At 36.2% G+C, this 20,280-nt stretch overlaps 1 protein-coding gene and 2 long non-coding RNA genes across 3 annotated transcripts; 1 reads left to right on the top strand and 2 right to left on the bottom strand.

Moving 5' to 3' along the window:
- Window positions 1-1,822: 1,822 nt before the first annotated feature.
- LOC125662271 (uncharacterized) lies at window positions 1,823-5,016 on the top strand. The gene is made up of 2 exons (XR_007365300.2): window positions 1,823-2,340; window positions 4,621-5,016. It is a non-coding gene; the product is annotated as an uncharacterized LOC125662271 (long non-coding RNA).
- On the bottom strand, window positions 4,758-6,108 carry LOC125662278 (uncharacterized). The gene is made up of 2 exons (XR_007365301.2): window positions 5,711-6,108; window positions 4,758-4,979 (listed from the first exon to the last, which is right to left on the bottom strand). It is a non-coding gene; the product is annotated as an uncharacterized LOC125662278 (long non-coding RNA).
- Window positions 6,109-9,123: 3,015 nt separating this feature from the next.
- LOC125659749 (G-protein coupled receptor 157-like) lies at window positions 9,124-15,938 on the bottom strand. Its single transcript, XM_048891550.2, has 3 exons — window positions 15,237-15,938; window positions 14,029-14,243; window positions 9,124-10,391 (listed from the first exon to the last, which is right to left on the bottom strand). The coding sequence occupies exons 1-3, from the start codon at window positions 15,637-15,639 to the stop codon at window positions 9,996-9,998; spliced, it is 1,014 nt and encodes a 337-aa protein (XP_048747507.1). The 5' UTR covers window positions 15,640-15,938; the 3' UTR covers window positions 9,124-9,995.
- Window positions 15,939-20,280: the final 4,342 nt, after the last annotated feature.

Raw genomic sequence — 20,280 nt, 5'->3', positions numbered from 1 at the left:
CTTTGATTGAATTTGGGAAACATTTTGAGCAATTGCTTAGCGGTTTGTACTCGTACCCGTATTTGGTCATCTGTCAATATATGCTGTATCCATCTGGCAAAAATATTTCGTACTTTCAAAATACGCTTCAAAATGAAATGCACCCGCGATAGCGATATACCAACAGCTTTGGCATTATCACGAATCGTGTATCTGCCATCACTTTCATTTATTTCCCTGACTTTTGCGACATTTGCCTTGCCTGCTACAGTCACAGGTCGGTCAGATTTTGCTGTATCTTTGACGGACTCTGTGCCATTCAAAAAAAAATTTCTCCACCTACGAACTGTCTCATAAGATACCTTATCAGACCCATAAACTTCCCTTAATTCAGTAAAAATCTGCATTACCGAATGCCCGAGTTTAGTGCGAACTTTTATATAAGCTTTAATTTCTTCAATAATCGCAACTCCTTTCCCAACCATTTTTACAACAACGGTCAATAACTGGCTTTATTGAAATGACTATACGTTTAAAACTATGTGGAGCTGAAGGTTCGTGTTCATACCGTTGGAATGGTACTGAATAGAGCTATTCAAGAGTATCATCATCCACGAAATCGTGCAAAGCATTATTACGTTGTGGTACAATACACATTACATACCGAACAGCCCTCGTATCTCCTGCACAATGCGCCGGCGATCCAAGTCCATTAACACATAACCTTTCCAGCAAGGAAAGACGACCCTCCACCGACCAGCTAGTCCTGTTATCGCCTTCAACTATAGAGTAATGCTTTCCTCCTCTTTGTCACTTGAACACGAGTTGCATAATACATTTTCGTTCTGTTTCTGTCATCAATGTATGCGTTTGAGTCAGAATATTCCCAAGGTTTTCACGAAACTTGATAACTAATCAAATGTCGATGTTTTCTAATGATGGTCATATCAACAACGAATTACAAATAGAATAGATACATGTACATAATCAGTCAAATTTTTGGAACACTTTTTGATAGCGAGCGAGGTGATTTGCTTTTTATCAGATGAAATAAAAAGAGTATTACCGGTAATGCTTCAAGGAAAATGTCGCCGTCATTGCTGTATACTTCATTGACAACACCGCAAATAAAACAAATAAATTGTTTAGAAAGTAACACACACGTATTTTTAATTCCAAACAAGCTTTTCCGTAGCGTCGTACGTTTTGTTGATAAATTGCTTGGTTTGAAAGAAGAAAAAAACAATGCAGCTAATATGACGTCACAATGCAACTGTTTACATCTACTGTGTTATATTTCCCGCGTTAAATGAAGAGGCGGATTAAATGGCTATTCAGTCGTGTTGCAAGATGTTGATGGGCTTCGCTCGTCCTAACGGTCATATCGTACAACATATTAGTTCCAACAATTGATAGTATGACGTCATTTTAGTTTCATATTACATTTCAAGCGTTTTTCATACATAGCTACAAGAATAATAAAATATTAAGAACAAGTATAAAGTCTCCCCGCCTCTCAAAACATCCGTTTCTATGACAACTGTCAAAGCGGTACTGTTCGGAGTTCATCAAAAACATTTAGTTTATAAATTCAAATTAGGATAAACACATGTATCCTTATAATTGTGAGTTATTTTATTGAAAAATAAAACTTAAAGACGCATTCCACGAATTTTTGGAACATGCTAGCAGTTCCATATTTTATGCACGATTTTTCCGACAGATATTCAACACAATTTCTAAAGAGGAAATAGTTACCCCATACATATAATTGACAATCTATCGTTTTTCGTTGTTCCTTCTGATGAAATGTTAAACTGTTTTTAAGATTTATTTTTTTTGTAATTCTTTATTTTCTTCTATTCTGTAATATCAAAAACATGTGACATATGTATCAATCTTTAATTTACAGAAAATGTGTTATGAAAGCGAGAGATAGAGAGAGGGAGGGAGAGAATAAATTAAAAAGCTGTTTCAATAGCCGTGTTTCGAGTTACTCCGGAACACAGTGTTTATTCTGTGTTTAGTCACGCCGCGTCAAAAATGTTCCACAGGGTTACTTCCGGTTTATCGTTGTTTACCTTTGTTTACCAACAGTCGACACTTCGTGTATTAGGCCTAGGCTTAATTTTGTCGATCATCATGAAATTGAAATACACATTTAATAGTTTGGGGTGTATGCGGTACATATTTGTTTATGAGCGTTTGATAAGCTACTATTGATCTACGAAATACAACGAAAGACTTCGTCAAGAACAGAAGACGATGTCGTGTAACTCACACAAGGCCCGGCCCAGCTGTCTAGTAACCGGAGGGGTAAAGGAAAAGAACGTATTAGACTCACTGAAACCTGTCAAACTGGTAAAATGAAAATTATGACGACATTATATATATATATGATTAAACAAAACACAATGTGCACTGCTTCATTTAAAGCAGGCATTAGGTCCAGTACAGTCTATAGGGCCTATGTGAAATAGAATTTACGTTACCAAATCAGGGCCAAAATGGGCATAAACATGTAACATATATATTCAGGTCCATTCCAAAGACTATTTCTACCTACGTAGCTATTAATAGCTACCTAGGTATTTAAAGCTACTTAAAGTAGCTAGTTTTACTACTTTTACATGTTTTTAAAGATATAAATAAATAATAATTAAGGCACATCTTTTAAACAGGTCAGTCGTTTTATGTATCATGTTGTACATGTGCATGACAAAATTCGGAGTGTAAATTTAAATGCTTTACGAGGGTGGAAAATGTAGAGAAAATTGCATGAAAAATCGACTCAAAAACTTTTAATGTAAGAGTGCATGAATGTTAACTTTAAAATTAATAAAGATTTGTAAAACATTCTAGACTTCTTATCATGTATCTTTGATCCTAAGTTCCTAGAGAATGGAAGTGGGTGCAGTTATTGATGCAAATTTGAAAGTAATCATTTTTTGTCCAATATTTTTGTGGTATTCATTGTCAGTATAAGTGAATCAAGAAATTTGGTACACACCATGTTGCGCTGTTCCTGCGTTTGGCCACAAAATGCAAGTAAAGGAAAACGTAGGTAAAAATAGCTACCTGGAGTAGGTTTAAATACCTAGGTAGCTATAAGTAGCTACATAGGTAGAAATAGTCTTTGGACTGGACCTGATAATTATTGATATAAAATATAGATAATGACAATACACAGTGAAAAGTAATAGATTAGCTATAATATTATAGGTATTTGAAATGGCTTTATTATTTAAAGCTAGTTTAAATTGAATTAGACTGGGTTTCTGAGTGCAATGGTATAGCCATATGTGGGTGAGGATAAAATTATCTACTTGGGTATAGTCAATATGCTGTCTAATTTGAAACGATCTAATTAAAATTAGATCTTTGATCCGTTCATGCAATCGCTACACAAAGTGTAGCGATTGCATGAGCGGATCAAAGATCTAATTTTAATTAGATTGATTTGACTTTTAATTTACTTGAATCTTCACTATGCTCAGCTGATCTCTAAGAAAAGACTGCACTTGTTATGAAACTGGTGTATAGTCCTTTGTGTAGCGATTGCATGAGCGGATCAAAGATCTAATTTTAATTAGATTGAATTTGAAAATAATTATTTCTCAACTAATACTTGTGTTACAAATTAAGTCTTTGGAGTTTGACTTCTAATGATATACTTATGTAATTGGAAGAATTTTTAGCATGACTATTTATTGTTGTAGTCATTTTATTGACTTTTCACAATCCAGTAGGTATTTGTGATTACTGCTCATATTTATATCACTGAACAAAATATATATCTGATCATGATTAAGGTAATATTATAATTCCTTTCAGCAACATAATTTCAATTATGTGCTCATAGACTGGTCCAGCACAATCTCTAGTATAATTAGCTATATAAATATGCTAATCAAGCTATATAGCTTTTTAAAGCTAATTGAAATTGCTTGATATAACTATTTCAAATCTTCTATCAAATATATTTTTAAAGCATAAAAATTTAATTTCTAAGTGAAAATATTTCATCCTTGTACTTGAAACAACACACTGTAAACAAAAAAAGCTTCTTAAACTATGTACCTTAGGAAGAATTTTGATTCAAAATTGTCAAATGTTTAGGATTATTAAGTTGTTACAGATTCCACATTGTAAAGTCATCATATACTTATCAAAGCTTCGACACACATAAGGCAGTGGACAGTTATCAATACAAAAGAAATTCTCTTTTCATGAAAATTCTTAAAATGACATATGATCTATACATAGAATAGTGTTGTGGTTAGTTCAAAGTACATGTATATTGTTATGTGTCATTGCACTTAAGAAATTTAATCGAAACTAGCTTAATGAAGCTGTTTGAAATAGCTCTATAAAACTATATAGTTAAATATAGAGATTGTGCTGGGCCTGATAGATATAGCAATACAGTTTTAATATGAATTACTTCATGTATTTCCAAATAAGTTAAAAAAAATATACATGTATGTACAGTGAACAGTATTTTTAACAAATACATGAATTATAATTTCAGCATTATTTATTTATTTATTTATTTATTTTTTATTTTTTTTTTTTACATCTTTGCTTCTCAAATTGACAAAAGTCTATTATCAATATTGTGGCATCCCTCCTCTTTTCCAGGTTAATGGGAACAGGATAATTTTCCATGCCTTTCACTTGAGGTCTTCAGTTTCATCATTAATCATCTGAATGTCGGTATGCCAAACTCTCATGATGTCATGCCATTACTGGATATTCCTTAACACTGGTTTATTTAAACCACACTACCTATAACATTGCCAAATATTAGACTGAAAATTTTCAAATACACAAGATTTGAAGCAGCAAAAGAAAAGAATTACATATGTATAACACACAAAAAAGAAGAAATTAATTCTCACCTGGCTGATATGAACTTTTTACTCCTTTTTAGCTCCCTTTCACTGCATACCAGCCAATAACTAGCAGTCATTATATGCAGATCAGCCATTGTTATCAACCTGTGTATATATATGTTGAATAAAATATGAATGAAAATTGTTATTCTTTTTAAGAAATATATATACTCAATAGTATATTTCCTTACACAGTACTGAATCAAAGGGGTAGGAGAGCAAATATATAATATATAACCTGGCTCATGTTCAGCTGGTTCCATTCTTGTATACAAGTAGTTTGAGTGGAAATGTACATATCTGATGTACATGTAAAGTACCTTGATTGCACAGGCAATATGCATCACTTGTGTTCGAATTTACTATTAAAGAGTACTCTTTAATAGTAAATTCGACCCCAAGCGATGCATATTGCCTGTGCTTGATTGGTATTAAAAGTTGGAGAAAAGATCAATGTTCTTTGATATAATTCAAAATTTTGCAGTGAATGAACCATCAGTATGGAGCTTGAATAAATGATCATGCAAATTCTAGTATAGATCCGTAGGGATATATTATCTGGTGTTCTCATATTTTATTTAATTAGCAGATATATATACCCCCCCCCCCTCTCACTCCCTTGTGAAATTGCTTCATAATTTTTATGAGCCTGAACCATAAGTTCATAATTGAAATTCTCTAATATATGATCCTTTATCATTTATTTAATGTCACATGAACACCGTTGTAAAATACATACACTGCTCAGATGTAGATGAGGGTACAAGTATACCTATTCTTGAAGATTGACAAGATTTTGCACAGTCTATATTATATTTTTAAGAGTCAGTACAAACCTCTTGGTTTTCCTAAAAGTTAATATAAGCAAACTGGCTAGAACAATGATGTTTCTTTGTTGGTTCAGCTTTCACGGAATGTAATAATCGCACTCAATTTCGGCTGCTCGTGGTTTTCTACACAAATGACGCCATCGTTTCCTCTGCGTGAACGCTTTTCCCGGGTTTGGGAAAAGGTAAACTTTGACATCTTCCCAAGTAAATATATATCCCTTGCTATCCTTTATCTGATTTGCGACAGTTTGTGCCGCAAAATCTATATTTTGTCAAAAACAATTTTGTTACCAGTGTAAACAAAATTAACCGGAAGTACCCCTGTGGAACATTTTGCTCATATCACGTGACCGGCGTGGCTAAATACGAAAAATCCCGGGTGTTCCGGAGTAACTCGAAACACGGCTATTGAATGAAAGGTTCCATCCGTTCCAGGTTTTGTCAAATTTGGTTTTTTCGTCATTTTTAAAGGAGGTGTATTTTTTATCTGTTTTGAGACATAATTATGTGAAAAGTGAAGATAACGCACAGTGATCAATCTCATAACTCCTAAATTCAATACAAAATAGATAGTTGGGCAAACACGTGTTGTCTATTGTCAAGAAATAGACAACAAAGAAACGCTAATATGTGTCACATGTACCCATTGTGAACGTGGAATACGATATATAAAGTGTTTAAAACGCAAAGTCTTGCGAGAATTAGTCGTACAAGTTAGTTGCTAGATCCAGTAAATGTCCTACAAAGCCCCTATCTATTTTGTCACAGAAATGTTAACTGCATAGAAGGAGAAACTTCAGACATATTGTACCACGACATATGCGAGAAGTAGTGTAAAACTTTTCTCAAATCAACAGATTTAAACCGTATGACTTTTCAACACTTTATACAACCATTCCTAACGAAAAATTAAAGACTAGACTTTTTGACATCATAGATAGCTGACTTTTCAATAAAAATGGAACACGCAAATATTCATTTATTGTGATCAATTATTCAAAAAATTACTTTGTTAAACACCACTCTGATTCAACGCACAAGTACTCTGAAGTTGATGTCAAAAATATTTTAGATTTCCTCATTGACAATATCTAAGTGGTTTTTAGAGACCAGGTCTCCCAACAGTCTGCTGGAATTCGCATGAGCACGAACTGTGCTCCTTTATTAGCCCTGACCTGTTTTTTAAATTCCTATGAGGCAGAATTTATTCAAAAGCTTCTACATGAGAAGAAAAAATATTTTGCTGTGACCTTCAACTCAATATTTTGATAAACAACACAGACTCTTCCATATCTGTTTCAGTTCTGCGGGAACCCGGCCTAGAATGGGTCCTCAGTACCCAGTACCCCTTGGTTGTCGTAAGAGGCGACTAAATAGGGCGGTCCTTCGGATGCGACACCAAAAACTGAGGTCCCGTGTCACAGCAGGTGTGGCACGATAAAGATCCCTCCCTGCTCAATGGCCGAGCATAGGCCTAAATTTTGCAGTCTTTCACCGGCAATGGTGACGTCTCTATGTGAGTTAGAAATTCTCAAGCGGGACGTTAGATAATGCAATACAATATCTGTTTCATATCTGGATATTTTATTGAACATAGAGGTTATCAGCAAACTAGCAACTCAACTTTATGACAAACGGGATGACTTCAGTTTTGCCCTCATCAACTTTCCTTATTTCTGTAACAATATTCTATTATCACCTGCATTTGGTGTTTATGTCTTTCAACTGATTCATTACGTAAGAATATGTTCTGCGAATGATCATTTTCAAATCGCGGTAAGCTACTGACAAATAAGATGACGTTGCAGGGATTTCAACAATCTCGTCTGAAGTCAGCATTTCGCAAATTATATTGTTGTTATGATAATCCTATTTGCAAATACAAACTGATGTTAGGTCAAATACTATCTGACGTGTTTCATACCGATTGTTAGACTGTTCTTTACATACTGATTTTGACTACGGATTACTCCGTTTACCTGATCAAGATATAAAACTCACAGCGGGTGTGACCAGTCAACAGAATATGTTTACTCTCTTCTAGGTACCTGTTCCTACCTCTGATGTGTCCAGGGGTCCATGTTTTTCCTACTCCTAATTCTGTATATGTTATGGATTGGTGAAATTGATCACTTTTCGTTATCTTCACTTTTCATGAAAACTTTGAAAAGTAATTTTTAAAGAGAGTGTCCATGATGATATCAGGCAGAGGTCAGCACATGCTATCTCTCAGATTTTCATGAAACACTGTGAACAGGTTGCTACTGACCCCAATGTTGAATTTGCCAAATAAAAAGTTTAAATCATGTTTAGTTTGGGTTCAACATGGAAAAACGACTTTGAGATAATTTTCGGTGCAAAAAGGTCGCGAAATATTGGAAAAAGGTGCTACGTTTGAACAGCTCTAAAATGCCATAACTAAGAAATAGAAAAAAGAAATATTTTCTATGTGTGATACTATATGCAATAACTAAGAGGGTTTTTATGTGTATATTCATTCAACGAATGAATTTATTAATTGTTAAAGTTGCCCATATTTCACATCAATATATTTTACAAGATAATGATCAAAATTTAAGATCTCATAAAACCCAATACAATGTCTCAACAGAAATAAATGATGTAAAACCACAAAGTTGAAGAGGTGTATTTCAAGTTACAAAAATAAATGCAGTGGGAAAAGCAAGATTTTATGGTGAAAAGTTGAACTGAAATCTCTAAATTTTCAATAAGTGCAACAAGGTCAACTGCTTAAATGAAGATTGTTGATCTACATAAATAGAAATAAATATGAAGTAGATTTAACCAATCAATGATCAAAAAATTAAAATTCATAAAAAATTACTAGAACCTATAACACCTCTGGTGGACTGTTAGTCCCCGAGGGTCTCTACAGCCCAGTAGCTAAGTACTTCATTACTAGCTTGAAAATACGGATGTATATTTAATTGCTGTGATAAAATATAGAAATTTATTTCAAAATTAAAGATTATCTCCCTCATGCATAGCTCTTATCCATGGACAAATTTGGCTCCACTTTTTGGCACTCTGTTTCCCCCTAAAATAGCTCTTACAAGTTGTTTTTTTTTCGGATTTCAAAAATTTCGGTTGAGCATCACTGAAGAGACATTATTTGTTGAAATGAGCATCTGGTGCATCAAATTTGGTACCGTATCAGTTTTACATTATAGGAGTTATGAGATTGATCACTGTTCGTTATCTTCACCTTCCATATTCTAGCGACTACCTGATGTGTCCGTGGACTGCCTCTTAAATGAATGCTTTATCGAATAATTGACACACATATTAAAAACAAAATCCATTTAACATTATGACTGACACATATCTCCTTTGATCATTTTCTAGCTATTATCTAAGACAAGTGTGTCCACGTTCAAGAAATTGAAAACACATATACATTAACAAGAATCGAAATTATTTATTGCGAATTTAAGATATGACATACGATGATGAATTAAATTTATCAACTGTTAACAACTTTATAACAGAGTTTTAAATACATGTATTACCAAATGATGGACACGCATATTTAAAAAAGAAATGTTCACCTCCTTGAAAATGGCGTGAACAATGAAGATACATGTATGATCAATTTTACAATATCAGAATGAAGGTTATGTTTGTGTGACTGTGTGTCGACAAGATCATAGCATACACATTATGTCTTAGATATATTTCACAATAATATAGTCTGATGATTAACTTAATACACATGGTTCAATATTGTGAACGATCTAGATCTTTGGATGAGATTTATGTTCAATAAGAGTGTAGAACAGTTGCAGTCAAACAGAGAAAAGGAACTTTGGCAAACGAATCGAACTCACCAGGGCAAGAACTCTTGATGGTGCAATACATTGGCAAAGTAAACTTAACAGGAGTCTATCCTAGTATAATAAACAATGGCATGTCCAATTGTACTATTAGGACAGCTTGTCGTATTTGTGGGGACGATTTGTGCCGCGTAGAGGACGAGCTGCCCCCAACATTGAGTAGGATATGCTTAACAAAGCACGAACTGTCTAGATGGAAAGGGGACTGATCTTGATATCCATTTTAATGCTTCGCAGAGAATTCCGTTTAATAAGCTCTTTATCAAATAGAACTAAACGCATTGAATAATGCTCAATACCTTTTGATATGCATATAGATGTAATAGAATTTTCAATTGTAACGACAATTGGAAAAGGGGACATGGAATATGCAGAGAATATAATTATCAGTCTGATATTCGTGAAGTATATACTGAGTATACCGGAAGGGTATTCTATTATTTCATGGGTTCCCAGTATGAAGACGATCCAATGGACTGATACGGAACAGACACGGTAGGTATGTAGTGTTTTTCTTTATCCTTGTTCATTGACTTCTGTCCACACGCCGACAAATAAGCTGCCCTAATGTCTTTGTCCAAAACACAAAACAGAATGAAATTACCCATAGCAAGAGATCCATCACCTATACACTGCATGTACAGAAGAAATTCAATCGGTGATGTTTCGGGATGTTTGGAGTTGGGTATGGCCATGAAGAAGCGAACGGTTCCCCAGACTCGACACAGTAAGAGTGGTAGCCATAAGTAAAAGAAGCGCTCGTCTTCCGGTCTCGGTGACTCTGGGTTCACCTTCTGACCCAAACCATGAGTTCCAGTCCCCTTCCTCTGTTTCTGAGAATATTGTACATATTTTGTATAAGTCTTGGTGGAATGGGAGCAAATGTAAATTTACATTGTGTTTTAGCTCTGACTAACAGGTTGAACGAGCAGAATATATATAAAGCACTACAAACAAACAACATTCGATACCAAGAAGTTGTGTATGAAAGGTGAAGATAACGAACACTGATCAATCTCATAAATCCCATAAGCAATACAAAGTAGATAGTTGGGCAAACACACACCTGGACACACCCGAGGTGGGATCAGGTGCCTAGGAGGAGTAAGCATTCCCTGTCGACCGATCACATCCATGTATCTTTGAAACAGTTGCAATAGTTGTCAAAGAAAACTGAAATCACTCTGTTAACCAACAACTCACCAAAAATATAATTAATGTTTTGGGATGTGTGTCCTTTCTTCAAGACAAAGGAATGAAAAAGAAATCGCAGAGGTTTAAAGTCACCATTTGTCAAATACTATCATTGTCGTAATGAATTTAGTTGCAGATACAGCCTGTCATTTTGTCGATTGGTGTATGACGTATTTCATACCAATATCTATGTCATTCTTTAGATTTTGACTACAGAATAAACTGTTCATCTAATCAAGATCGAGGACTCGCATCGGGTATGACTGGTATACAGGAGATGCTTACTCTTCATGTACACCTTACCCCACCAGGGATCCGTGTTTGCCCTTCCATCAAGTGTTGATTTATGAAATTAATCTCTGTACATTATATTCACTTTTTAGCTCACCTGAACCGAAGGTTCAAGTGAGCTTTTCTGATCACATTTTGTCCGTCGTCCGTCCATCTGTAAACTTTTTATATTTTTGACATCTTCTCAAGAACCACTGGGCCAATATCAACCAAACCTGGCCAAAAGCATCCTTGGACAAAGGGCTTTCAAGTTTGTTCAAATGAAGGGCCATGTCCCTTTCAAACGGGAGATAATCACAAAAATGCAAAAATAGGGTGGGGTCATTTAAAAATCTTCTACTCAAGAACCACTGGGCCAGAAAAGCTGAAATTTATCTGAAAGCTTCCTGACATATTGCAGATTCAGGTTTGTTCAAATCATGGTCCCCGGGGGTAAGATGGGGCCACAAGGGGGATCAAAGTTTTACATACAAATATATAGGGGAAAACTTTTAAAAAAAATCTTCTTCTCAAGAACCACTAAGCCGGAAAAGCTGAGATTTACATAAAAGCTTCCGGACATAATGCAGATTCAAGTTTGTTCAAATTATGGGCCCCGGGGGTTGGATGGAGCCACAATAGGTGATCAAAGTTTTACATACAAATCTATAGGAAAAATCTTTAAAAATCTTCTTAAGAACCACTGAGCCAGAAAAGCTGATTTTTACATGACAACTTCCTGACATAGTGCAGATTCAAGTTTGTTCAAATCATGGCCCCTGGGGGTACGGTGGGGCCACAAGGGGGGATCAAAGTTTTACATACAAATATATAGGGGGAAATGTTTAAAATCTTCTTCTCAAGAACCACTAAGCCAGAAAAGCTGAGATTTACATGAAAACTTCCTGACATAATGCAGATTCAAGTTTGTTCAAATCATGGGCCCTGGGGGTTGGATGGAGCCACAATAGGGGATCAAAGTTTTACATACAAATCTATAGGAAAAATCTTCTTCTCAAGAACCACTGAGCCAGAAAAGCTGATTTTTACATGAAAACTTTCTGACATAGTGCAGATTCAAGTTTGTTCAAATCATGGCCCCCGGTGGTAGGATGGGGCCACAAGGGGGATCAAAGTTTTACATACAAATATATAGGGGAAAACTTTTAAAAAATCTTCTTCTCAAGAACCACTAAGCCGGAAAAGCTGAGATTTACATGAAAGCTTCCTGACATAATGCAGATTCAAGTTTGTTCAAATTATGGGCCCCGGGGGTTGGATGGGGCCACAATAGGGGATCAAAGTTTTACATACGAATATATAGGAAAAATCTTTAAAAATCTTCTTAAGAACCACTGAGCCAGAAAAGCTGATTTTTACATGACAACTTCCTGACATAGTGCAGATTCAAGTTTGTTCAAATCATGGCCCCTGGGGGTACGATGGGGCCACAAGGGGGGATCAAAGTTTTACATACAAATATATAGGGGGAAATGTTTAAAATCTTCTTCTCAAGAACCACTAAGCCAGAAAAGCTGAGATTTACATGAAAACTTCCTGACATAATGCAGATTCAAGTTTGTTCAAATCATGGGCCCCGGGGGTTGGATGGGGCCACAATAGGGGATCAAAGTTTTACATACAAATCTATAGGAAAAATCTTCTTCTCAAGAACCTCTGAGCCAGAAAAGCTGATTTTTACATGAAAACTTTCTGACATAGTGCAGATCCAAGTTTGTTCAAATCATGGCCCCCGGGGGTAAGATGGAGCCACAAGGGGGGATAAAAGTTTTAAATACAAATATATAGGGAAAAACTTTAAAAATCTTCTTCTCAAGAACCACTAAGCCAGAAAAGCTGAGACTTACATGAAAGCTTCCTGACATAATGCAGATTCAAGTTTGTTCAAATCATGGGCCCCGGGGGTTAGATGGGGCCACAAGGGGGATCAAAGTTTTACATACAAATATATAGGAAAAATCTTTAAAAATCTTCTCAAGAACCACTGAGCCAGAAAAGCTAATTTTTACATGACAACTTCCAGACATAATGCAGATTCAAGTTTGTTCAAATCATGGCCCCAGGGGGTACGATGGGGCCACAAGGGGGGATCAAAGTTTTACATACAAATATATAGGGGGAAATGTTTAAAATCTTCTTCTCAAGAACCACTAAGCCAGAAAAGCTGAGATTTACATGAAAACGTCCTGACATAATGCAGATTCAAGTTTGTTCAAATCATGGGCCCCGGGGGTTGGATGGGGCCACAATAGGGGATCAAAGTTTTACATACAAATCTATAGGAAAAATCTTCTTCTCAAGAACCACTGAGCCAGAAAAGCTTATTTTTACATGAAAACTTTCTGACATAGTGCAGATTCAAGTTTGTTCAAATCATGGCCCCCGGGAGTAGGAAGGAGCCACAAGGGGGATCAAAGTTTTACATACAAATATATAGGGAAAAACTTTAAAAAATCTTCTTCTCAAGAACCACTAAGCCAGAAAAGCTGAGATTTACATGAAAGCTTCCTGACATAATGCAGATTCAAGTTTGTTGAAATCATGGCCCCGGCCCCCCGGGGGGGGGGGGGGGTAGGATGGGGCCACAAGTGGGGTGTCAAAGTTTTACATAGAAATATAGGGAAAATCTTTACAAATCTTCTTCTCAAGAACCAAAAATCGTGGCCTCCAGGGGTAGTTGGGGCCATAATAGGGACTAAGGTTTTACATGCAAATATATATGGAAAGTCTTCAGATATGGGCCAAGGTGACTCAGGTGAGTGATGTGGCCCATGGGCCTCTTGTTTCATTTAGAACAACAAAATAATTGAAAATTTACTTAGCTTTAAAGTTTATATGAATAATCATTATCAATCAGTATAACTGATGTGAATCTATATGATACTGACATCGTGATTCGTTGGTTGATCGTGGAAGGAATGTTTTATAACCTAGTACACGCTTAGCATTAATTAATATAAATTATCAGGAAATATGGTAAAATACCTCAATGCATCTGTATATCATTAGGTGTCTGAATACTCCTAAAGTCAAGAAGTAGGTCAGGATTTCCCACGCCTTTCCGGATAGAAACATGATCATCGTGTCATATGACTGGATTTCACTAGTGTGGTTTAGTTTGACCCAGCACCATGGTCCTGTAGTTTTGCCGTAACTTTCTCCTAGATGACCCGTCACCAACATAACCACTGCCACAACGGCTTAGCATGCAAAGCAAGGTAACGGCGTTTTAAATGTGAGCAAATTAATGGCTACAATTGCTAGATAAAGTTTTTATACATTACATTGTATAAAGTTTTCAGCATTTCATTTCAAAATGGTACATAAAATAAAATATACAATATTTCCAAAACTTCGTATTTCTTTGGGGTTTTTTCTGATAACTCTACATGTTTTCCTGAACTGAGATCCTGATTAGCTCTATACTCTGTTGTAGAACTGTTTGATAGAGATCCTGGTTACTTCTACTTTATTGTGGGGGTGTTTGTTAGAGAACCTGATTAGCTCTATACTCTGTTGTAGAACTGTTTGATAGAGATCCTGGTTACTTCTACTTTATTGTGGGGGTGTTTGTTAGAGAACCTGATTAGCTCTATACTCTGTTGTAGAACTGTTTGATAGACATCCTGGTTACTTCTACTTTATTGTGGGGGTGTTTGTTAGAGAACTTGATTAGCTCTATACTCTGTTGTAGAACTGTTTGATAGAGATCCTGGTTACTTCTACTTTATTGTGAGGGTGTTTGTTAGAGAACTTGATTAATTCTACTCTGTTGTAGAGCAGTTCGAGAAAGGGTCTGGTTACTTCAAAGAGAGAGAGAGAGAGAGAGAGAGAGAGAGAGATAGAGAGAGAGAGTCAATAGCTATACTCTGTTGTAGAGCAGTTCGAGAAAGGGTGTGGTTACTTCAGAGAGAGAGAGAGAGTCAATAGCTATACTCTGTTGTAAAACTGCTTCGTTCTCTATGCATCTCTGTTTCCGTTATCGATTTTGCATTTAATTAGCCTAATTTAGTGGCGATCATGACGTCATTTACTAAAGAGTAATTCTATCTTATCGTGAACGAATGTTCTTCAAGAATACGAAAACAATGAACATCAAATGATTTTAAGGTCTTTATTGTTTGTCAAATGTATTCACAAATGCACAATAACCGGATTTCAATGAAACATGTTGGATGATTTAACATACTGACCTGGAATTGCCCATCCTATCACGTGATACACCACTTTAAGCCTCGTGTTCTGGCCCCAGTCCGTTGTTGTTTTGACCATTATATATATGTGTACAACAATAATGGACGTCCATGCAAAAGAGGATATGTTCGAAAACGTCGTCACAAAACTCTGCGCCTCACAGAAAACATTTGTGGAGTTCCAAGAGTGTCTATCTTTACGTACATAAATGTAATGAATAGTTCCAGCTATGTATCCTGTTGATGTGATAATGTCGGCGATCGTAAGAAAACTCAGAAGATTCCTTAATGTGTATTGTAGGATAGCCATCTTGTACTGTGTTGCTAACAAAACAACTCCGCAAATTACAGAGGCAAAGCAACTGACGAGGGTTAACACGGATAGTGTATCCCACTCCGCCATATTACAAATCTGTTTTCAACGAGTTCATTAAGAGCATAGATTTCGTGTATCTACGGAGTGTAGATCTCACAGTGAAATGTTTTATCAGTTTGATAAAACGTGCAGCCTTTGCTTCGCTTTGTTGTATGCTGAGTAAACATACACAGTAGTGTTTAGTACTGTGACATTACATAGTAGTACTGTAATTCAGGACTGTGATCTGCATTTCAATGATCGAAATTTATTTTTAAAAGTGAATTAACTTATCACTCAGATTAGAAGGTGTGAATTCTGATTAATCAATTTGTTAAAGATTAGGATCCTGTACAATGTTATATTGTTTTGATTTGCTCTATGAAGAATGCGTCAATATTGTTACATAAGAATTATTATGTTGATGGAGCTACCGGTAGAGCAAGTACAACTACATGTATATGAGTGGATCCAGAATGGAAGTGGGTTCCACCCCGTGTATTTTAGGGGTCAAGTTGAAGCTAGGGAATAACATGTTGTATTTTACAATTGGAAGTGCATACAAATAGGCAAATATATCTATTTTGTACCTAGCCCAGGGGTGGTGACTTCGAATCCCCCATCCACCTATATATAATGTATGCGTGTCTGACATAGCCTTTACCAATGGAATTAAGAGATGTGATAAAAAAGAAAACTGAACAAATCTGTAGTGTACTGAAAATTCCAGAAAGCATAATAAAAATCTTCAAAATTCACTTTGTAATAGCAAGGCCGCTAGGTGGTGATTATCCAAAACATTATTTAATAATCCCCATGTACAGAGTGTAGCAATGGCGTATTATAATTCAACATAATAATTAAATATTTCAGCATTCGCATTATAGGAAAAAGATTTCTACCCTCTTCTTTTTTTTTTTTTTTTTGTTGTGACCAGTGGCGGATTTAAGAGGGGTGCAGCCTGCGCCCCCCCCCCCCACCCTCGCCCCCATAAATTTTCAAATTTAAGATAAATCGTGGTCTCTTGTTTAGAAAAATGTAAACGATAAAAGAAGCAATAATTTCTTCCACTCTCAGAGGAATAAATGACAAAATATTTTGATTTAATGAATTATTTTTATTGGAGAACTTATATTTTTTGCAAAAAAACTTAAAATTTGCGTCATTTTATTAATTTCACCTTATCAACAATCACAGAAAATAGTAAAAATGACTACATAGAAAACATATTTCAAGCCTTATAAAATCTGTAAAATCGAGGGGCTTCGCCCTCTGGACCCCCCCCCCCCAGAACTTTGCCCTGGACCCACCAGGGCCCTCAAGGCGGCCCCCCGCCTCATAAAACGTTGCGCCCCCAACCGCAATTCCTGGATCCACCCCAGGTAACGATACATTGAAATCAATTCTCAAACCAAAAATTAATCAAGTTATAGTTACGATCATTTGACGTCACATGTTTTCATAGACATATGTACGGTAATGAATTTCGTTGATTTTCATCATCTTTTGCGTGCATGCTCAATTCACCATTCAACTCTTAATTTAGATCCGCCACTGCTTCGGGTGTGTTGTGACGTCAAAAGGTAGACCGTAGTGTCACGTAGCTATCGTATTACATTTCGTTACTTATTAAGTCTAATGACGCGCACTGCATTGTGTAGGGACCACAGAAATATGATGAAATTGAAGTAGTCTACCTAAGTTCGCAATCTGAGATCAAGGAGATGGGACTTTGTGATATCTCCGCCATGTTTTACTCCTGACATTTTTTCTAGATGAATGTGCAGCTTCATCGCGGAATTTTTCGCGCACTTTAGTCATTAGAGCTCACAGTACAAGCCAGGTCTTTGCACTGGCTCGCTGTGCTCGCTATTTCATAAACTTAGGGATATCACCACCTTGACATTGAATAGAAACGTATAAAGATTTTTTTATCCCACTCTGCGATGTTCATTAGACTACAGAGGTTTTCCGTCGGTTTTATTGGTAAATGCTATGTTAGGCGCGAACGGGTTCCAACAACAACACCCACCCCAAGCTCGGTAGAAAATGAAAGATATTTGCTTATTCTTACGCACTTCCAGTTGTAAAATATTACAACGTTAGTGTTATTCCCGAAAATACACGTAGATTGGGGAAAATTGCATTTGGTGACTCCTTTGGGAAAGATATGTATACGTACCTGCGCTCACCATAACAGTAGCACCGTCAACATTTTTCATAAATTCTCGAGATTATGTAGAAATATTTTCTTTAAATGACTCTATCTAATCCCACGGAAAACTTTAAAACCCTATTATGGCACCTATATGGCCCCATGGGTGATGGTTTTATTAAATAAGATACTTCTGTTATCAGAAACCTATTTTAGAATTTTGGCTTTTCTGTCTGAGGGATTCTTAAGATGTTTTAAGGTGGTTCGCTACACCTTGAATTAGTTCCTCAAATCAGTACAAATTGATCTAATCATAAAAGATATGATGATATATAATTAGTATACATGTATATGCCAAAAAGGCAGAAAATATGTTTGGATAAAAACATGATTTTCAAAACAAACAAAATTTCAATACATATGAACAAAAGATTCTGGCGGATTTGAACTCGAGATCTGCGGTTCGCCAGCCCAATTTTTTAACCACTGAGCTACGATGATGACAAACGAATCGATCGATACAAATAATTTCACAAAACATATAAATCGCCATCTTGTGACGTAGTGTCATAAAGAGTACAAGCTTTAGTGTAGTGAGCAACCTTAACACCTGACATTTTGCACTCTTTCCTTTGAAGGAGCATAGTCCTTCATCAAAAATCGAATAACCATTACTCAAGAATATTTTGTGTCAAGTTTCGTAACATTCGTCCGATGGTACTTGAAAAGAAATCGAAAATGTGAAAAGTTGATGATAACAGCAACGACATGCGACGTGCACATTATGGAAAGCTACAAAGTACAATTTTACAAGTAGATGCTAATTGACAACGAGAACACAATATGTGTATTAAACCGAAGTATCTTATTGCACACGTTGACTTTCTATCCCATAGAAGGCTCAAAACAGTGCTGCGAGAGTTCCGGCAGCTGGTTGTCAATGGGGTGCATCCCCATAACAAACCAGGTTATACAAAAATAACTTGCGTTCCTCAATTGGAATTTGACCAATCAGAGACTAGAATACAATAAGAAAACTATTTTCTTGTCTTTGTTCGGTAATATTTTTAACCACATTAGAGGTTAGATCAACTTCTCTTGGCATCGAATGAGGTACATTTATCTTGTCTGAGACGGGAATGGGTAACAAAGCTTCGTTTTCATTCTGCCGAGCATGGGCAAAGGAAACGGTAATTTAGTCTGTAATAATGATAGTAAGGTCTATACCATACCACCCCCTAATAAGGAGTAATACTAATTTTATTAGGGGTGGTATGGTATAGACTCCTACTATTATCAACGACAAAATTACCTGTTCTTGTGGTGCGAGACGCAGACGACATGCTCGATAGTCTTCATACGCGAAACAGACGTTAGTGATTAAGTCTTTGCCGTTATAATCATATATCTTTTAAACTTTCTAATTCTTTTTATTAAAGGATTAAAAAGTAAAATTAATGTAAAGATATTACAGTATACTACAAACAGTAAAGGACAACTTCACAACGTACAAATACTAGTACAGAGGACCAATGTTCCTGAATCCTCAAGAGAACTTTTCTGGACAATTCCGTTTGTTGCATCCGTCATTTAGTCTCTATTGCCTGTTATCTTTGCATATTTTAGAATTCTTCTAATCACTTCAAAAGGTGAAGATAACGAACAGTGATCAATCTTATAACTCCTATTGGAGTTTTACGAAAAGGCTTACTTTTACAATCGACGGCTTGCTTTTATAATTTAAAGGGATCAACTCCAACTACAGAAATTGGACCAAAATATACATACAGACTGCTAGAGTATAAGCACCAAAAACCGACAATTATGTTTATTATTAAAATATCGTAAACTCTTTAGCAACTCTTGGGGATCCGGGTTAGAGCAGGTCCTCAGTACCCTTGCTTGTCGTAAGAGGCGACTAAATGGGGCGTTCCTTCGGATCAGACTGCAAACACCGAGACCCCGTGTCACAGCAGGTGTGTCACCAAAAACATCCCCCTGCTCAAAGGCCATAAATGCCAAGCATAGGCCTAAATTTGCAGCCCTTCACTAGCAATGGTGACGTCTCCATATAAGTGAAATAATCTTGTGGGACGTTAAACAATATACAACCAACCAACCTTATTCCTTCTACATTTGTTCGACACTTTCGCAATGCACTACTCGTTTCGACTTCGTGCTCCACAGCGCGCTCAATGTAACTCAAGTTATCCTGACATTTACATCAGCCCTAAAAACTTTAAAATTCTCTACATCTTAGTGTTATGACTCTCCCGGGAACAAAGCAACCCTAACATTCCTTTTCCACAAATTCATGACACCCAAGTTTGAATTACACATGAAAGGTGAAAATAACGAACAGTTATCAATCTCATAACTCCCACAAGGAATACAAAATAAAGAGTTGAGCATACACAGGTTGGGCATACACAGACCCCTGGACATACCAGAGGTGGGATAAGGAGGTACCTAGGAGGAGTAAACATCCCCTGTCGACCGGTCACACCCGCCGTGAGCCCTATGTCTTGATCAGG

Source organism: Ostrea edulis, chromosome 1, assembly GCF_947568905.1.
Source record: "Ostrea edulis chromosome 1, xbOstEdul1.1, whole genome shotgun sequence".
NCBI lineage: Eukaryota > Metazoa > Mollusca > Bivalvia > Ostreida > Ostreidae > Ostrea > Ostrea edulis.
The sequence above is the reverse complement of the archived record's forward strand: the minus strand, read 5'-3'. Positions and strand labels throughout refer to the sequence as shown.